Below are 19793 nucleotides of genomic sequence, written 5' to 3'. Positions count from 1 at the left end.
AGGTTTTAACAATAGTATAAATTTGTTATACACCATATATATAGTCATATAAAAGAAGTGTCGGTGATGAGATGTCATAGCGCTACATTTTTGTGCCGTTTTGTCGCCCTTTTAAGTGACCTAAATAAAACCTTATCGGACAAGTGTCAGATATAGGTGACATCACATTGCTGCGGGTGTACGTGACATAAGGCTTAGACAATTCTGTGCTGTCCCCAGATATGCCGCAGGATCCAGGTCCGGCCATTTCTATATCCTCATTTTCTTCTATATCCTCTCTCACTCTTAATTATTTCTTAGCCCCTTCCCAGAGTCTAATTTTGTCCCTTCATTTCTTTTCTGTCCTTTTCCCTCTCTCATTACATTCTCACTCTGTTCCTTCCTCCTCCCTTTTTTTCTCACCCCCCCCCCTCCCTTCTTACTCTTTGGGATGAAATCACTAAATTAAAGTCTGCTTTAATTAAAATAGTGATGAATGCAGATTGCATGGAACACAGACAGTAAAATACAGCCACTCTCTGGCTGGGGACAGACTATAATTACAAGAATTGAGCAGCAGGCCGTGGACCGTCTTCTCTCTTGACACTTACAGGAAATGCTCTATTAGCGTACATGCTTCCTTTAAAAAAAAAAAATCCAAGCAAAACCCTGAAGAAGTAAAAACCCAAATTGTAATCCATTCTGTATTCAGGCCCATTATAAATATGATTCGGTGAAGACTTGTAACATTTACTTACTAAGAATGGCGCCACCTGATGTTCAAAGTGTATAGCAATGTGCACGACCCTAGTGGTGGTGGACAGGCATGCTCAGTCACTCTCTCTGACATACTACTTGTCTGGAGCAGAGTCTCTACACTATAGTTATAGTTGGAGAAAACTCCTTCTTCCAAAATTGTTAGAATCCTGAATTTAGATTGAAACAGTTTGTGGACAAATCATTCTCCACATTGTAGCAGTCTACACGTGAGGCCTAAAGTCATGGAAAGAAATACATTGTTGTAGGATTCAGATGATCAGATTGCAAGGTATGTCATATGACATACCATGTTTGCAGTTTACAGATGAGAAGAGATGTGTCAATTATCTTAAATAATTAATCAATATGTGCAAAAAAAAATTAAAATGTTTGTTTTCATTGGGGACATGGACCCATTTGACAAGCTCTGTGTAGCGCTGTGTAATCTGTAGGTGCTATAGAAATAAAGGAATTATTATTTTTATTTACCTGGATGGGGGCAAGGTAAGAAAAGAAAAAAAGGATTGTGTAGATCCAGTTACCTGAAGGGTCAAAACCTCCCTCTTCCTTCTGTAATTTCCCGGCAGCAAAGGAAGTCTCAGTACACCGTAGGAGAGGAAATTGCTCCTTCACTGTGTTACAGCCTGTGAAGCTACATAATGGAGGGGCTCTGGTAACACCTCTAGATTTTTTCCAAAATTTTCTCGCGTCCAACTGTGTGATTACACCAGGAGGAGGGTGAGGTAGAGCCCCTAAGGCTTATTATCCTAATTTTAGAAGTTGATTTTAGAAGGATGGAGGCCATGGATAACAAATATAAGAGGATACCTCAGTCACAGTGCCTGGATCTATGAGTAATGTCCCTGGTTAATCATGGTGGATTTATGATACAAACTTATTGATCCCCTGGGGGTAACTAATATTGTACATAGTGTTTTGGCGATTGTTACACAGAGATTTAATGTTTAAAGGAAAAGTATCCTAACAAAAAATAAAATTATATATAAATGTAGGTATGTATAATATATATTATAGGACATGGAAAAGTCATTTCAGTGGAACAGATGGGAAAACACCTGGATACGTGGATGCCATACAGACATTCATACAGTTGAATGATTACAATACATGGACACAAATCGAGTGTTTTTGTGTAAACAAGTCCCATTTAAAGTGTTTTATAACAAAATAAACTCGGGGGTCGTCCGTAAATGTTTTCTAGATTCTCCTTTTTTAAAAAAAACTGGAAGTAAAGCCCTACGCGGTATCTTGTCCGGATAGGCTGAAAGTCTTACTTACCGAGACTTGACCAGCAGTGTAAAGGTTAATGTGTTTGCATAACCCCTACTAGGGGTAGTAAGAGGTGCAGCCCCGGTGGATGGTATGCAGGCAGGAGGGTCGCCAGTTTGGTCCCCAGCCGCTCGGTAACCTTTACACATGCTGTAACATCATCCGGATGTCTTGTTTTGTTTGCAGCTTCCAAATCTTAATAAGTCTCCCCCCTCCCCTCCTTCCCGCCTCCCTCAGGCTGTTTGTGGTTCTGACTTGATGATTATTTCATTTATTTATTTTTTTATCTGATTAACTGACACATTGGGATCAAGTCAGACAGAGGCCCCCCGAGGCTACGCAACGTTTTTCATTGAAAGGGAAGTGGCGAGGTTTGTGATACACGCCACGTTTAATGGTCGTGTTTATCAGGCAGAGAAAAATTACCTACATCTCCGCAGGGGGGGGAAAGGAGTTTCTCCTAAGGACCTCACAGTTTAAGGAAATGGATAATAGCTCCAAGGTAATTTACTGTTAAAAAGTTTTTTTTTTTTTTTTTTTTTTTCTCATTAATATTACATTTCTGCCTATAATTACAGGTTGTGTTATTTGCCAATTAAACGCTAAAGTGTTGCAGCTAATTTCTCCCCTGGACGATTTCATGGTTGGGCGCGAGCGCGGAATTAGAGGGACACGTAATTGGGGAGTGGCGCCTCGATCTTTATAATTGCATTGCTAGGTTTTCCTATTAAACTGTCTCGTAAATTGTTACATTGTTGCAGCATTGCCAAGGATTGGGTGACAATGTAGAGGATACCGGGAAATTGGGATGATATTGTAGGGGTTAAAATATTTTTGGCATCTCCTGGTCATCCTGAACAGATAGGGTACATAGAGAACTTCTGTAAATGATGGTGTTATTAGGGATGTGTTCCGTAGATCCTGGATCATAGTTATGGAATTCCATAGATCCCAATGGTCTGTTTTTGAGCAGAAACGTTCATCCATATGTCATCTGTTTTTGTTGAAGGTAGGCAAATGATGTCACTAGCTTGTCCCAACCATTCAGTGGTCACATGGTGGTGCTTTCCTCAAATACGGATGCCACAAAGATGCCAACTGTCTGGCATCCATTGTTTTTAATATTTCCCTAGACTCCTATGGGAAAACTCAAGCCTCAAACATGAGCAGGAGTTGGAGCTGCTCTGAGTTTTCTACTGTCTGCACACGGATCCATAAAAAAAACATGTTCATGCGCATTGATCCATTGAAATGAATGTGTCCGTGTGTCAAAAAAACATGACACATAAACAAAAACAACATCCGTGTACATGTGACCTTATACTGTACATCTGATAAGAATTCCTCCAGAAGATTTTAGCTCGGAATTACAATTAAAGGGCTCTTTACTGAACTACATTTATCCCCCTATCTGCAGTATAAGTGACTAATCATTGGGGATCCCACCATCGAAATCCTGCAATGATCCTAAAAAAAAGGGGCTAACACATGCCTCCAAGTACCTTATGTAAATGGATGGTGATCGGCGCTCCTGCTGGTCATGTGATTAATCACATGATCACCAGAATATGATCAAATGATGCTACAATTCTGCTGCTGGGTCTAAGTAAAACCAGACCAAAAAGTGAAAAGTGTTACTTTAAGCAGAGACGTCCCAGTTACGGTGGAAAGGTAACGTGTATAAAAATGTGTAAGGATTAATACATTTTAATAAAAATAGGTCGGGTAATAATAAATAAAATGTTAATAAAAATAAATTACAAGCATGTTTATAATAAAATAGTTAATAATGAAAATAAAATAAGTATTAGGGTAATCTAAATAAAAAATTAATGATAATGAATAATAATGAAATCAATAAGAAATAGTAAATAATACATTTTAATATGTAATACATGAAAAGTATTAATGAATTCATTAATAAAGTTATGGTAATAAAAGGGACTGATGTTCCCCTTTAGTTTATTCTGGCCTTTGAGTGACAGTCAATTAAAAATATACAGGTGGTCCCCTACTTAAAGGAAACCTACCACCACAAATCTACCTATAAAGGTAGATTGGGTGGTAGGTGAATCAATGGGACGTGAGGATAGCCCTTTTAAGGGCTAATCCTCACGTCCCCGCACTTTTTTGTAAACTTTTATTACCCTAATATGTTAATTTTGTTATGTGGCTACTTGGGCGTGGAGTAGCCGCATCTGAGATTACACGAGGCGGCTACTCCACGCCCCGGTAGCCACTTTACCCCTCTTACTCACCATGTTCGGCGCGCAGCAGCTCATAGCTGCGCGCCCTCGTCCGCTGATCCTGCCGTCTGCGCATGCGCAGAACAGCAGGCCCGCGCCTGTGCGGTCACTGCTCCGAAGCCGGGGCTGCACAGGCGCGGGCCTGCTGTTCTGCGCATGCGCAGACGGCAGGATCGGCGGACGAGGGCGCGCAGCTACGAGCTGCTGCGCGCCGAACATGGTGAGTAGGAGGGGTAAAGTGGCTACCGGGGCGTGGAGTAGCCGCCTCGTGTAATCTCAGATGCGGCTACTCCACGCCCAAGTAGCCGCATAACAAAATTAACATATTAGGGTAATAAAAGTTTACAAAAAAGTGCGGGGACGTGAGGATTAGCCCTTAAAAGGGCTATCCTCACGTCCCATTGATTCACCTACCACCCAATCTACCTTTATAGGTAGATTTGTGGTGGTAGGTGCCCTTTAAGGACACCTGTCTTACAGATGACCCCTAGTTACAGACAGACCCCTCTGCCCACTGTGACCTCTGGTGAAGTTCTCTGGATGTTACTATAGTCCCAGACTGCACTGATCAGCTGTAAGGTGTCTGTACTGAAGCTTTATTGATAATCCTTGGTCCCATTACAGCAAAAACATTTGAAATCCCTATTGTCACTGGGACAAAAACTAAATTTGTCTGGATCTACAATTATAAAATATACAGTTTTGACTTGCATACAAATTCAACTTCGGAACAAACCTATGGAACCTATCTTATATGACTGCCTGTATATAAGAGAAAAAAAATCGGCTACCATAGTATTGCTAGATGAACAACAACCTAAAATTGGTCCAAGAGAGGATTACACCAATGACAACAAATTAAATATTTATTTCAAACATTAAAAAAAATAAAAATTTTCATGTTACAGTCACCCTGTATATTGACCGGACAAACAAAAATGTGTAAAATATAATTTTGTATTTTCGTTGATATAAAAAACAATCTTGAAAAATTATTTAAAAAATGTAATTTCCTATAAAAAAAAATATGTTGCTAAAATTGTGGCTCTCTCCCTGATTTTAAAGGGATGTTCTAGTTTAACAATGCATCCCCTATGTATAATATATAATTAACCACCGCTTCCAGTTTTTAGATACTCTACTTACACATTGAACTCACTTCTCATCCCAACTTTCTGTTTAGGAAAAGGAAGACATAGATTCGGTATCGGTTGGGGCGATCCTGTCTGACTACCAGCGTGTACGAGTGGAAAACGTGTAAGTCCTAATGTGTACTTACCTCTACTTCCAGACCTTTTTTCAAGGTGGAGGTGTAATCCCATTAGTGATTCCATTGACAAATACACTTTATACAAGCTGAAAAGTTTATGTCCTATTTAGGTGTCAGCGACTCTGTCTTCAGCCTCTCGCTTTCCTCTGGCGCCGAAAACAAGAGGATCTGCTGAATGAAATGATAGACAGCGGCTTGCAGGCCGTCCTCATCAAGGTCGCTGCGTATGGTAAGAGGGACCACTATAGGAGCTGGACATAAGGGCTAAAGTCTCTGTGCTGAAGTTATGGTAGATCCTTAGCTACTGTATGCACCAAATAGGTTCAAAGTGACTATAAAAATCTGTACGTTGTTCACAGGTTGCACTTAGCTCCAATATGTAAGAGGCCAAGTTGTGGGTAGGTTGACTGTCCAGTGTTTGACTCTAATCACAGAAGCTTGTAACATACCAGATCCTTCATTCCCATTCCAGTTTCTTTCAGAAGATTCTGGCAGTGGTTACTCCCTTCTGTTTGTTGAGAACACACGCACCCCTGGCCATATGTGTATTGGGTTGAGGAAAGTCATATGAGATAGTGGTTGTATCAATGTTTTATGTCCATCATTATGTATCTCTTACAACTGTCTTGGTGATGGCCCATAAAGGGGGAGACCCACAATATGAAATGGGTTGTTCCAACTATTTAAGCGAACACATTTCCACAGGATAAGGGACACCAAGCTGGATTGGTGAGGGTGGCAGTCCCATCTCATGATTGGTGGCAGTCCCAGCAGTCGGACCCTCGCCAATCATCTTGTTATCCCTTATACTTTGGAAAGATGATAACTGAAAAGGGGTTGTCAACTTTGGGCACATTTCAGCAAATATTTGTATTTTTATTTCTGTATCAATTCCTCACTGTTTTCTTTATCTCTGCTTGCTGTCATTCTATAGGAAGCATCATTGTTTACTTCTTGTAGATAAGCACCGATCCCTGGTCATGTGATGTCACACAGGTGCATGGCTTGTTATATCCCTGGTCATGTGATGTCACACAGGTGCATGGCTTGTTATATCCCTGGTCATGTGATGTCTCACAGGTGCACGGCTTGTTATATCCCTGGTCATGTGATGTCTCACAGGTGCACGGCTTGTTATATCCCTGGTCATGTGATGTCTCACAGGTGCACAGCTTGTTATATCCCTGGTCATGTGATGTCACACAGGTGCACGGCTTGTTATGTCCCTGGTCATGTGATGTCATACAGGTGCACGGCTTGTTATGTCCCTGGTCATGTGATGTCATACAGGTGCACGGCTTGTTATGTCCCTGGTCATGTGATGTCATACAGGTGCACGGCTTGTTATGTCCCTGGTCATGTGATGTCACACAGGTGCACAGCTTGTTATATCCCTGGTCACGTGATGTCACACAGGTGCACGGCTTGATATATCCCTGGTCACGTGATGTCACACAGGTGCACGGCTTGTTATATCCCGGTCATGTGATGTCACACAGGTGCACGGCTTGTTATATCCCTGGTCATGTGATGTCACACAGGTGCACGGCTTGTTATATTCCTGGTCATGTGATGTCACACAGGTGCAGGGCTTGTTACATCCCTGGTCATGTGATGTCACGCACAGTTTGTTTAAGCACAGTGTAATCATTGCTGTGTGATGCTAATGAGCCCACCCCCGTAGCATCACATGACCATGGACCGATGTTTATCTACAGTAAGTAAACAATGAAGCTTCCTATGAAATGACAGCAAACAGAGATCTAGAAAACAGCCAGCACTTAAAACTGAAAGTATATTGGACAATTGAGTAACTTTTAGTTGTAAAAACAATATTAACTGTTGTTATTGTGCTTAAAGTGGAACCCCCTTTAAATAATTGGTACAACCCCTTTAAGTCTGTACGTTCCAATAAAAGGATATGAACAGAGTTCCAAGATTAGAACTTATCACTTATCCACAAGGATCTCTTGTGATCATAAGAAATCGGGTCCTGTGTCCACCTATATGAGTGGATCCTTGCCCCTTTATCCTCCTCTGTGGCACTGCAGAAGATAGCCCAGTGCCATATATTCCACTTCCTGCAGGGAAGGTTATTAGTTAAAAACTTAGTACAACCCCTTTAACACCCCTGGTCTTATTATACATAAGGTCTATGGATGGTAATAGCCGAGGAGTGTCACAGACATGTCACACATTTCAGCCCAGCATCGCAGAGGGCTAGAGACCTAGGATCCGCATGGCACATTGTCAGACTTGGAGTCATTGTTAGGCAGGTAGTCATGTGCCCCCATTAGTCTGTAAATGTAGTCATCCCTCCAGCAACCTCTAATGGCCACATCCAACTTTAATCTTGCCACCTCAGCAGCACGTGTCATGTCTTCATGGCTGGCTTTTCCGGTGGTGGAAACCATCTTTCCAACCTGTCGTATATCAAAGAAAACTTTTTTTTTATAGTACTTTATAAAGTTATGTTAAGTTTAGTAATAAAAACATCTTTTTGATTTTAAAGGTTTATGCTTAAGTAAATACATGTAAGTATATATACCGTATTTTTCGGACTATAAGGCGCACAAAAAATCCTTTTGATTCTTATAGTCCAGTGCGCCTTATATATGAACCGTACTTACAGACAACAGCCGCCTTGAATTGTGCACAGGTCTGCCACCTGCTGGTCATTCATCCTTATAATCAGGTGCACCTTATAGTCCAGTGCACCTTATAAATGAACCTAGACATTTTAGCAGGCATTTATTGATGGTGCGCCTTATACTCCGGTGCACCTTATAGTCCGAAAAATACTGTACTTGTGTATGAGTCGAGATTTTCAGCACAAAAACTGAAAAAACCCAACTCGGTTTATACAGGAGTGTAGAAAAAAAAAATCTAAACTTAAATACTTACTTTCCCACTCTCCTTGCATCTTCTCTCCTTCTCCACTTCACCCGTAGAATGGGCAGAGATTCCTCCATGCACTCTGCCCAGGCACACACTATGACGTTACCACTGGGGAACCCTGCAGGGTCTTAGTGTGTGCGCTGGCTGTTCGTTACTCTACGTGTGTAAAGGAGAATGAAGAAGAGGGGGCTCCCTGGGACGTTTCATTACTGGAGGAGCCTGCTGCATGGGTATTTACATTACCGGGGGAGGTTGCTGCAGGGCATTTCATTACTGGAGGAGGTTGCTGCATGGGTATTTACATTACCGGAGGAGGCTGCTGCATGGGTATTTACATTACCGGAGGAGGCTGCTGCATGGGTATTTACATTACCGGAGGAGGCTGCTGCATGGGTATTTACATTACCGGAGGAGGCTGCTGCATGGGTATTTACATTACCGGGGGAGGTTGCTGCAGGGCATTTCATTACTGGAGGAGGCTGCTGCATGGGCATTTACATTACTGGGGGAGGTTGCTGCAGGGCATTTCATTACTGGGGGAAGCGGCATGGTGTATTTCATTACTGTAGGAGGCTGCTGCAGGGCATTTCATTACTGGGGGAAGCGGCATGGTGTATTTCATTCTTGGTGGAGGGCTACATTTATTCATACATTTTCGGGAGGAATAATAGCATGCCACCGTGCAAACTTTTAAGAAAAGGTGCTCCAGATATGAAGTGAGTCTGCCAGGAGTTTTGATCATACAATGCTGAAGACGATGTTAGGTATTGTCCCTGGAGAGCTGTGTAGCCATACATCTGTGTGTATTGTTAATAGCAGCAGGACTGTGAAAAAAATTATTTATATTCCAGGATTCTTGATGGACTTGAAGCAACAGTGGAGTACAGTGGGGTATGCTACTGCTCCTACTATTAGAGATCCCACACACCAGTGCACCAGAGTGATCCAAGACTAACTACAATCCTGGAATATAGATACATTTTTCACAGTTCTGCTACTAAAAGCGCAGAAAGAGATGGTTACACATATCTCTTGGGCCAAACAATATCTGTAGCTTTGTATGGACAAGACTGCTGGTAGATTCCCTTTAGGGGTAGGATACAATTATTTGCTGTAACATAACTAGTTTTGTGTGGTTAGTCCTGGGGGAGGAGGAGCAGCAGCAGCCTATGTGTGCCTGTATCAGTCTCCTCTACTCCCCACTCATGCTGCTCCCTCCCCACTTCCTGTCATGTCCATTGAGCAGGGAGGGTGATGGTGTGGAGTAGAGGGAGGATACATGATTAAACAGACACACACAGGCTGCAGTTCACCGGGACTCACCACATGCTGCTGGCAGGGAGCCAGGTAATGTGAAACAAAGTTTTATAAACTACTAAAATGATTCAGAATGCTGACAAAGGCATTTTTAAAACTGGCATAGCATAAGTCATTGGAACCTGTCACCAGCTACAATTGTCATTTCTCCTGACAGATTCCCTTTAAGCACTCTAAAGAGCCTTTACCTTTGTGGCTAGTCTAGGAGACTTAATTCGTCAGATGGTCTGTCTGACTTTTCCAAAGCTCATCTACGGTTGAGAACTTTTTCTTTTGCATTTTAGGCTTGGACCCTGATAAACACCTTGGAAAATCATTAGAAGAAATGAGACCTCACCTGAATCAGGTCTGTTGGGTTCATTGTAATTTTTATCAATGCAACAACCCCTACTGTTATCAATGGATTGGGTCCGAAATAGGTTGTATCATTCGCATTCCAATTTTTTCTTTTTCCTTATCGAAGTGAATGGTTGAGTGTAAGACCAAGCGTCTTAAACGTGTACACACTGCATCAGATGTGTGAATAACCACATTGACTGTAATGGGTTTGTGTACAATCCATTATGTATCTAATTATGAGAAAACTAAATTTCAAGGAGTGGTGCCATAGAATATAATGTAAGTGTTAGATTGGGTACAAACTTCTATATATTCATTGTTGGGATCCAGACTTGATTTTTTCTAAGCTATATTGTCTGTTACTCATCTCTCGCCACAGATTAGTTATGATGCCACATTTGGCAGGATTGCGGATTTACTGTACATTCTGCTGACCCATCAAATATTTCACTAAACATCATCGGAATAAATCCTTTTACTTTATTTTTTTGCCTCTTCTAGGAAATAATCATCTAGTTCTGATTTACTTGCTGCCAAGTTAATAGCAGCCACTATCAGCAGGCAGCGTTTACCTCCTGTAGTAGACGTTTAGCAAGGAAGCAGCAGTATGACTAATTAGCAGGATATTGGAGCTATTCTTCTGGGCTGTGGAAGAACCTGGGCTTTCTTAAGAACAAAGAGGTTGTTCCAAGTTTGAAAGTCATAGTCCTGTGGACCGGGGATACTAAGCTGCTTAGTGATTGTCCCACTGCTGGGACTTTCATGATCACTGGGACGCAGCCCCCAACAACCCAGCGGACGAAGGTCCTGCACTCACTAATGGTTGGAGGAGCAAGACAATCCTGCTGCTAGATTCTATGGGAGTGTTGGAAATTGCAGAGCAGAGTGCAGTCATTTACGGTCTAAATTAGTGCCGGAGACAGCCGAGTGACCCTCTGACACTCAAGTAGTAATTTAATGGAGTGGCAGGACCCATGCTCGATCTGCTGCTCCTTCTCTTAGTTCTACGGATAGTGGACCCCATTCTTGTTATAGATCAGGGTCCCAGCAGTTGGACCTTTGCCAATGAACTTGTTATTTCATATACTGTGAATGGGGATAACTTGCAAACTTGGTATAACCACTTTAAACAAACGTGTCACCAGGAATGTGATTTTTAGCTTCTGACAGGTTCCAAAAAACCTATGTTGTTCTGATTTGTCAGCATTCTGAATGATTTCAGTAGTTTGATAATAGTTTGATTTACATTACCTGGCTCCCTGCCAGCAGCGTGTGGTGAGTCCCTAAAGAGGGGCAGCTGCAACCAGTCTCCCCTCATGTAATCTTCCTCTCTAGAGCATCCCCCTCCCCTGCCTGCTCAATGCACATGATGTGTAGGATGTAAGGAGGGAGCTGGATGAGTGTGGAGGAGAAGAGACTGACACAGGCGGCAGCTGCCGCCTCCACTGGGACTCGCCACACGCTGCTGGCAGGGAGCCAGGCAATGTGAATCAAACTATTATCAACTACTCAAAGGATTCAGAATGCTGACAAAGGCACAGCATGGGCTATTGGAATCTGTCTCCCTCTAAAAATGACATTCCTGGTGACAGGTTCCCTTTAAAGGAAACTTACCATCAGCTTTCTACCTATTACGGTAGATCTGATGGTAGTTTGCCACCTCGCTAATCTATCTTTAGCTAATACTAAACTACTAATATAAACTAAACTACAGTTCATCAAACTAATATGCTAATTTATGGTGAGGCTACTGGGGCGTGGAATAGCCACTCCGTGGAGCGGGAGCTAAGGCTACTCCACGCCCCAGTAGCCTCTGCTGTCCTTGCCTACCTACTCATCCCCCGACATGCTGCCTCACTGATTCTGCATCCTCGGAGCAGTCAGGTCGATATCTCATGGTAGGTTTCCATTAAAGTCTAAGCACAACTCTCTTCCTATACCCCCACCAGACACATCACATTCTGCACTTATTATAACACCTGCACTAATTTTTTTGCAGTACAGCCTCAACTATGCTAAAAAATATACTCCATCCAACTTCTCCTTTCCTGCTCTCCTTATTTGCTCTCAATCCCATGATTCCTCAGCACACCATCACTTAGCTATCCATAGAGATAGAAAGAAGCATCTTTGCAAGCCCGGGGTGCACTGTGTTATTCCTCCTTTTTCTATATCCTCATAAGTATACAGTCAGAGAGGCTGAACTGTGAGCCACTCATTTATAACTGTGTGTAGTAATGATAGAAGTTTCTGTGTCTCTGTGGAGGATACGGGTGGTATAGTCCGTTATACAGGATGGATCTTGTAATGGGTTCCCAATGGGGTCTCCATAGACTAAATTATACAAAGTTTGTACATGGAGTGTGGAGTGTCCCCCTATCACCCATGGCATGTGACTATTATTTTGAACATTATATTAAACATGGAGCCACAGTGTGATTTGAGGGATTGTCTGCCTTTGTTTCAGCTGGCGGCTCGATATGGGGTCCATGTGTGCGGAGAAGGAGGAGAATATGAGACTCTTACCTTGGATTGTCCTCTCTTCAAGAAGAAGCTAGTGGTGTAAGTTTAGTTGCTTCATACTTTTCTACAATATTATAAATAGGGCAAAAACTTAATTGTCTATTTTTGTTTTCCAAGCTAAATTTTTATGGATTTTCAATCTGTATTTTCCTATCCCATCTCTTCAGGCTTCCCTCCTATCTCTCTGCCCCCGTTTTCTCCATGTTGAATCTTCAAATCTCTCTATGACCCACCTGTTACCAGATCACATCTATTAGACACAATAGTCTAATATAGGGAAAGATTTGCTGATTGCAACGAATCACAGCTCCGTTTTTTTATTTTTCCCACAGCTGTATGAAATTAAAGCTGAGCTGTGATTGGTTGCCATGGACAACTACAATCTAAATTTGTTTATTGAAATAATCAGCTGGTGACCTTGCGTATTAGATGAATTTTCGGGAGGGCTCGTTTGCTATCTTTTTCATGTGGGTGTCAATTTACTAGAGGCCTAGGATGGGGCATGACCGATTTCAGCATGCCCCATCCTTAGTCATTAGAGAGGAAAAAAGAACTGAGCCTATGCCAGTACAGGGATTTTGGGAGGAGGTGATGACAAAATGTTCTGCTCCTTGTAATCTCAGCGACTGTCTACTTTATTACAGGCTATGAAAACCCAGGCTTTATTATTGTAAAGGAGCTAAATGAAACAAAAGAAAAATAATTTTAAAAAAAAAATCTTTTTCAAGGAGCAGTGTTCCTACCATGAGACTAAGCTGCCGTTATGTATTGGTAGTTGTAATTGCATAAGCGGCTCTTAAAGGTAATATCTGAGAAAAGCCAGAATTATATTTCCAATGCTTTTGCCTTTGGGGAATGTTCTAGAATCTATAAATTCACTGGATGAAGGGGTTATCCATGAATATTGGATATTAAGGAAAAAAGAAGAATCGCTTACGTATCCCTCTCCTGGTTCTTGGTTCTACTTTCGGTTATCGTGCACTGCGCCCAAAAGGAAGTTCTGGGGGTTATGGGACCACCTTAATCCAATGGAAACGTTTTGTTTTCCAGTGGACTTCCTGTGTTGTTCCAAGGTAGCCAGTCAATGGAGGAAGCCGGTCCCCTGACCACCATGAACTTCCAGACGGATGTGGGGCTCAAGGCTATAAATAGTGGAGCGACCCAGGGATAAGTATGTGTTCCTTCATATACCGGTCCCACATGGGTAAATGCATAACGCTTGGTTCTGGTTTCCCTCGTATATGATAATAAAGGAGAGCTAATTTGCATACTGTTTTCCCATGAAGCTTTGCCTGTCTCCTCAATGAGAGACACTATCCCCGTTTCACCGTAGGTTGTTTTGAAGACCGTAATGATTAAAAATATTCAACAACTTTTTCAACTATTTGTGAGCCCATGAGACTGTCCAGAAGCAAGCAGAATGTGCCATCCGTGCTCACGGTTCTGGCAGCCCGTTTCATATCGCGCCGCCCACCCCAAAAGGTATCTGAATGCTGTGATTTGCCTTAATGGCACAGCAGTGTTCCCAGACGTTCAGTGACGGACATCCTCGCTGGGAAGAAATCAGCCAGAGCGACAACTTTTTTGTGTAAAACGGTTACGGTAAAGTGTGGCGACTCCGACACTTAGAAGCCGCAATTGTTTCCCTTCATTGAGAGCTTTCACTTTTTTTTTTTCACATTAAAATCCCTGTAATCATAGCTCATAATTCTTTCCTGACAGGGATTAGTCTCCCTCATGAGGGCGGCCTGTACTGTCCCGAGAGTTAGAACGTGTTCTTGACATTAGGAACATTTTGCTATTTTCATCTCTTGTTCACGGAGACTAAAATAACTATGCAGGACGCATTGAAGCTATGATGTGTCACCGAAAGTGACTGGGACTTAGATCCTGGACAGAGGCCACTTTGATGTGCTCAGGAGTATAATTTTATCAAATTTTTGACAAATGTGTATTTGCATACATCAGTAAGGGTTACGGGTGTCCGGGTGCCTATAAAACTGCTGCACATTTGCTACTTCGCTATTTGTGCTGTTAGATCCCCTGCTGCTGGCTGTATTGACTGATGTGGAAATCCACATTTTTCTTCGCAATTACATTTTACAGTAAATATCTGATCTCTGGGGGTCCGACACCTGGCACTCCCACCAATCACCTGTTCATAGAGGTCGTCAAATTGCGCTGTTCATTGTGGCCGATCACGATGGTGGCAATGTCTGACCCTGTCCTGATCTGGGATAGGTCACCAATATCACTAACCTGGAAATGGTTAATAGTATCTAGGATAGTATCTTTCTTAAAGGGCTGCTACCTAGTTTGCAAGGTATCCCCTATCCACATCATTGGGGACAACAATTTGATTGGTGAGGGTCCGCATGCTGAAATCACGAGAATGAGACCTCCAGCAATCCATAGAAAGACGCTCCATCCAATAGTGAAAACAGGATCCCCATTCTGCAGCTTTCGTGGGTTGGATCGGTGGGTGTTTTAGGATATGGATCAGCGATCAGTTTGTTATTCTCTTAAACTGTGCATATGAAACTTACGATCCCTTTAATTTGTATCAAAAAGGTTAAGGATTTGCAGGAAAAGGGGCATGTGTCAAAATTATGCAAATAGATCAATATTTTGGCAACTTTGTACTGGTGGAATGGCCAGACATTAGTCTACGTGCACACTTAGTCTACTGTGTGCATAAATGGGACATAATGGAGGTAATTGGCGTTTCGGCCGGGTGGAGATTGGAGGGGTCACTGCTGCTCACCTTTCCCATCTACATAGGAGATAAGTTGACCGACACAGCACCGTCATGGTGCTGTGAGACACTGTGGGTTTACCGTACCGTGCGCAGAATAGACCTCTATGGGAGCCATCACCTAATGGAAATTTGTATGTGTAGCTCACAGCCCCTCGTACGGCCGTTTGCACGTAGCACTAAAATACACCTGCTGTATATTCTGCATTGTGGTGCAGCATATGATCGTCTTGTCTTTCCAACCTATCTGCCCCATAAAGGGAATGACTTGGGGATATACCAAATTTTGGCGAGTATGTCAATGAACAACTATGGGCATGACTGCATTTTCTCACATTTGTTTTTACACTTGTTTTTACATAATGAGTTGGGATCATCTCTTTTTTTTTTTTGTTTTGTGTCCGTATTGTAACCAATTCCCCATTAATCGCCCAGGGATTGGGCACCGCATCTGTTCTCATAGGCTCCTTCAAGGTTACTCTACCATTGGACTTGCCCTGAAGTAATACAAGGAAGCAGTTTTTACTCCAGTTTTTTGGGAGGGTTTGGTTTCTTATAATTTGCTGAGTTCCTGGAGCTAATTATAGCCTGTTATCTGTGAGTTCTCCATATCTCTGCCTGCCGGTAATTATAGCTGCACTATTAGCCGGCTCCCATCATAGCTGCAGGCGACAGCCCTGTGAGGTCATCCTATGCTTCCAGTACTAGCTGCCTGCCTAGCCATCCCTCATTTAGATATATGGGGCTTGGTTTTATATTCTAAACTTCTGGCATGAACTCCTGAGATGTGTCAATGTGTTGGGTCTCTGCAGAAGTCGGGCTGTGAATTTGTTACACACAATTATTATTCTGATTTGGTTCAAGTTCATTCAGAGAAATTGTGAATTGTTGTGTGATTCTGGGCAGGGTATGTTCCTGTGCTCCTGATTGTCACATTGCATTCTTGTGTGTCCTGTGATGCCGCTGCTCTGTCCGCCAGGGTATGTGACCCTGCGTTCTTTCTTTGCTACAGTGATTCCTCCGAGGTGGTGATGCATTCTAATGATGCCTTTGCTCCTGTGGCTTATCTCCGAGTGTCAAAGCTTCATCTGGAGGATAAAGTGAGTAACACGTAGGCAGATCCCTCCTTCGCAGCCTCTACACTCTCTTATTCTGGTATGTCAGGTCACACTATGCACTTATTTTATGCATACGGTACACACATTATTATGATTTTTTTGATCTTCCTTTCTGCTTTGCTGTCAATCTCTTGATGCCTCAGCACAACATTACATTGACTATTAAGAGACTGAGTACATGAACATTAAAATGAATTATATCAGTGTGGACTGTGGTCTATCATGCAGAAGATCCCTTAGTCTTCAAAGTCACCAAACACCTATTTAAATGATAGTAGAGACAACTATAGGAAATTAATGTTCACTTCATCTTTATACAAATGGAAAAATATTCAATTACATCACCACAGTCACTTAATTACAATTACATCACTTTATAAAGTCCATAAATATAAAATCGGTCCACACTGAATCCTCCTCGCTCACTGAGACGCCAGACGTCATGGCTTGTGACGTTTCGAAGGATGTCGCTCCTTCCTACTGAGGGTGAAGTGATTATTAATTTCCTATAGTGGTCTCTACTATCATATGTTTTCAGAGACTGAGCCATTTCTGCTAGCTCGGAGTGCACTGTGACTATAGTCTCAATACATATTCTTTGTGCTATAAGTATACAGTCAGGGAGGCTTAGCTAGTAATCGGTTCCTTCCACACAGTTTTAAATGATATTCTGTTACTGTGTGACTGGAACCTGTCTAATTATTCAGACTAACTATGATAAGAGTTTGTATCCTGCTGTGAAGAACTAGTATGGTTTAACCCATCATACAAGAACATCTGATGAATGCGATGGGTGACACATAGATCTTGATATGCTCAAGTTTAGGAGGCAGATTTACACTACTACTACCACCATCCCAATATATTATATAGGACAAAAAAGTTTGGAAATATTTCTTTTTTTGAGATGAGCTTTTGAAATATACTTCAGAAAAGCTGCAAAAAAAATTGATGTGATTTGGTGTGGATTTTCTGGTGCATTTCCCTTTTGGACTATAAATACTTTAAAGAGAAACTGTAAAGTTACTGACAAAAAAAAGTTTTAGCGCAGCTGGAGAGAGACTTTGATAACTATTCCAACGGTACCTATAACATGCTGCTGGCTTCTTCCTAGCCTGAGATTCATCCTGGTATATCCGTCTGCCGCCCTTAAAAAATCATATTCAACTATTCCTGAAGTGGGTGGCACTTTCTAGTTGTGACATCCACTAAGGGCACTGAGGCCAGAGCACTGAGGGCATCCACCTGAATCAGAACAGCATGTTTGTAATTGGACGATATGAAGCATGTGATGAGACATCACTCAAGGTCCTGTTTACTTAGTGGGAACTGCTATTCTTCTGCACATAGCAAGCGGCGAGTGCACTCCTCCCCTCCCAACAAGCTTTGCCCACCCTCCAGCTGTGCTGTACAAACACCTGCAGATAGCTGATTAGACTGAATTTGAGAATAGCCTATGTTTGCTAAGTGCAAAGGTTTTTATATTTTATAGTTGTACTTTAATGGGGAACCTGTCACCCGAGACCTTATTTTCACTACAGACAGGTTGTAGAAGTCAATTACAGCTGCATTGTGGGTATGTATTTCTGCCTTTTCTAAGCATTTTCATTACAATATAATTGTGTGTGTTTTAACATGAGACTTGTCTGTGCTACTCACTCTGCAGCTCTCAGCCCCCACCTCTGTGTTCCTGTTCAGCTCCTCCTTCCTCCACTGATGTCAGAGAGCTGAGGCGTGTGCAGCACAGAGAAGTCACATGTTGTTTTTTAAAATGCATCTAAACCAAAGCCCAACCTCTGGGACTGCATAAAGGATTCTGTCAGGGTGCAAGGTAAGTAATAACACACAATTATATTGTAATGCAAATGCTTAGAGAAAGCAGAAAGACATATTTGCACTGCAGGTGTGATGGGCTTCTACAACCTGTCTTTAGTGAATATGAGGTCCCTGGTGACAGATTCCCTTTAAATGAAATCTACCATCAAAATAAAGCCTGATATACCATAAGCACTTACTGATAGATCAAGGCAATGTGGTAATCTTCTTTTATTTGTTATCCATGGCCTCCTTCCTTCTAGTATCTACTTTTTAAATTATGCTAATGAGTCTGAAGGGATTCTGGGGTGTTATCAGAGCCCCTCCATGCTGCAGATTCACAAGTTGTTACACTGTGCAGAAACCATTCCTCCTCCCACTGTGTGCGATTACAGCAGGAAAAAGGAGGGGGGAAGTGTTGAGGGAGCAGGGGGGGGGGGGGAGAGAGTACAGACGGACTCTGTATCACCCCTCGGAACCTTTCTGCTTGATTTGCATAATTTTAAAAGTTGCTATTAGAAGGAAGGAGACCATGTATAACAAATATAAGACTATTACCACAGTCACGGTGCCTGGATCTATGAGTAATGTCCCTGGTTCATTATGATGGATTTTAGATTTCCTTAAACCTTTGAAATAAACTTACTGTACAATATTTGGAAGGCATACTGGGCCAGACATGACAAAAGGACACAGTATTACTATATTCCTGGCTCATTGATCTTTGACCTACAGATTTGATCTACAAAAACGCTGCACCTTGGCCCCTATATACCGCAGTGATGCCTCTCACCATTTGCCTCCCCTTAGCAGGTCGGATGTCCTCTGGTGGCAGCAGGACCTTGTCCCTGTGATATCCAAAGTCTTCTTCCAGATGAGACCTCAGCATCCAGTGAGGTGGTAAAGAAACCTGTTCCTCATCTCCCCCAGGCATGGCCTTCAGGTAAATACTCGGGGACATACAAAATTCTGTTTATTGGTAGATGTGTAGGAGCGTCGCACACTGCAGATATATGTAACATCAGTTACAATGATGGGATTTTGACCCGTGTCCTGCAACCACAGGTCATGCTGATGGGAACTACATTTTACTAGTGGACAGGGTGTTATAAAATGTGCAGTTTCTCTTGACAGATTTTTACATATACGATTGTGCACAGGGCTGGTTACATGGTATCCTGTGAATAGGAGAAAACCTTGATGTGGCCGGACAAGATTTTATATGAGGCAGTGTATGTTATTGACCTGTAGGGGGCGTTGTGGCTAACTTGCCCTCATACTGTACACTCTTGTGCAAAGTATTATATAATCTTAATAATCTTAACCTAACATCATGGTTCCTTGTATGCAGGTATCGCAGTACAGCAGTCGTCCCAATCATCGTGTGGATTCCGATGGATCAGTGAGGTAACAGCCCGGGGAAGTGATGTCCAGGAGGCCGTTCACACTGCACTCTTCTCATTGCAAGGCAAGGATTACTACAT

General features: G+C 42.3%; 1 protein-coding gene across 5 annotated transcripts in view; it reads left to right on the top strand.

Moving 5' to 3' along the window:
* Positions 1-19793, top strand: part of DPH6 (diphthamine biosynthesis 6) — a 47480-nt gene that overhangs the window by 7006 nt on the left and 20681 nt on the right. For 3 of the 5 annotated variants that reach the window (XM_072115431.1, XM_072115427.1, XM_072115429.1), the window contains exons 4-10: positions 5458-5531; positions 5655-5773; positions 10044-10105; positions 12566-12660; positions 16389-16476; positions 19120-19252; positions 19661-19777. In XM_072115431.1, the coding sequence (XP_071971532.1) occupies positions 5458-5531; positions 5655-5773; positions 10044-10105; positions 12566-12660; positions 16389-16476; positions 19120-19252; positions 19661-19777 (688 nt within the window). Of the gene's footprint in view, positions 1-5457; positions 5532-5654; positions 5774-10043; positions 10106-12565; positions 12661-16388; positions 16477-18160; positions 18326-19119; positions 19253-19660; positions 19778-19793 lie in introns of those variants that run through there. The other 2 variants (XR_011848815.1, XM_072115428.1) reach the window with 2 other exon arrangements.

This window comes from Engystomops pustulosus, chromosome 7 (assembly GCF_040894005.1).
Source record: "Engystomops pustulosus chromosome 7, aEngPut4.maternal, whole genome shotgun sequence".
Classification (NCBI taxonomy): domain Eukaryota; kingdom Metazoa; phylum Chordata; class Amphibia; order Anura; family Leptodactylidae; genus Engystomops; species Engystomops pustulosus.
The sequence above is the reverse complement of the archived record's forward strand: the minus strand, read 5'-3'. Positions and strand labels throughout refer to the sequence as shown.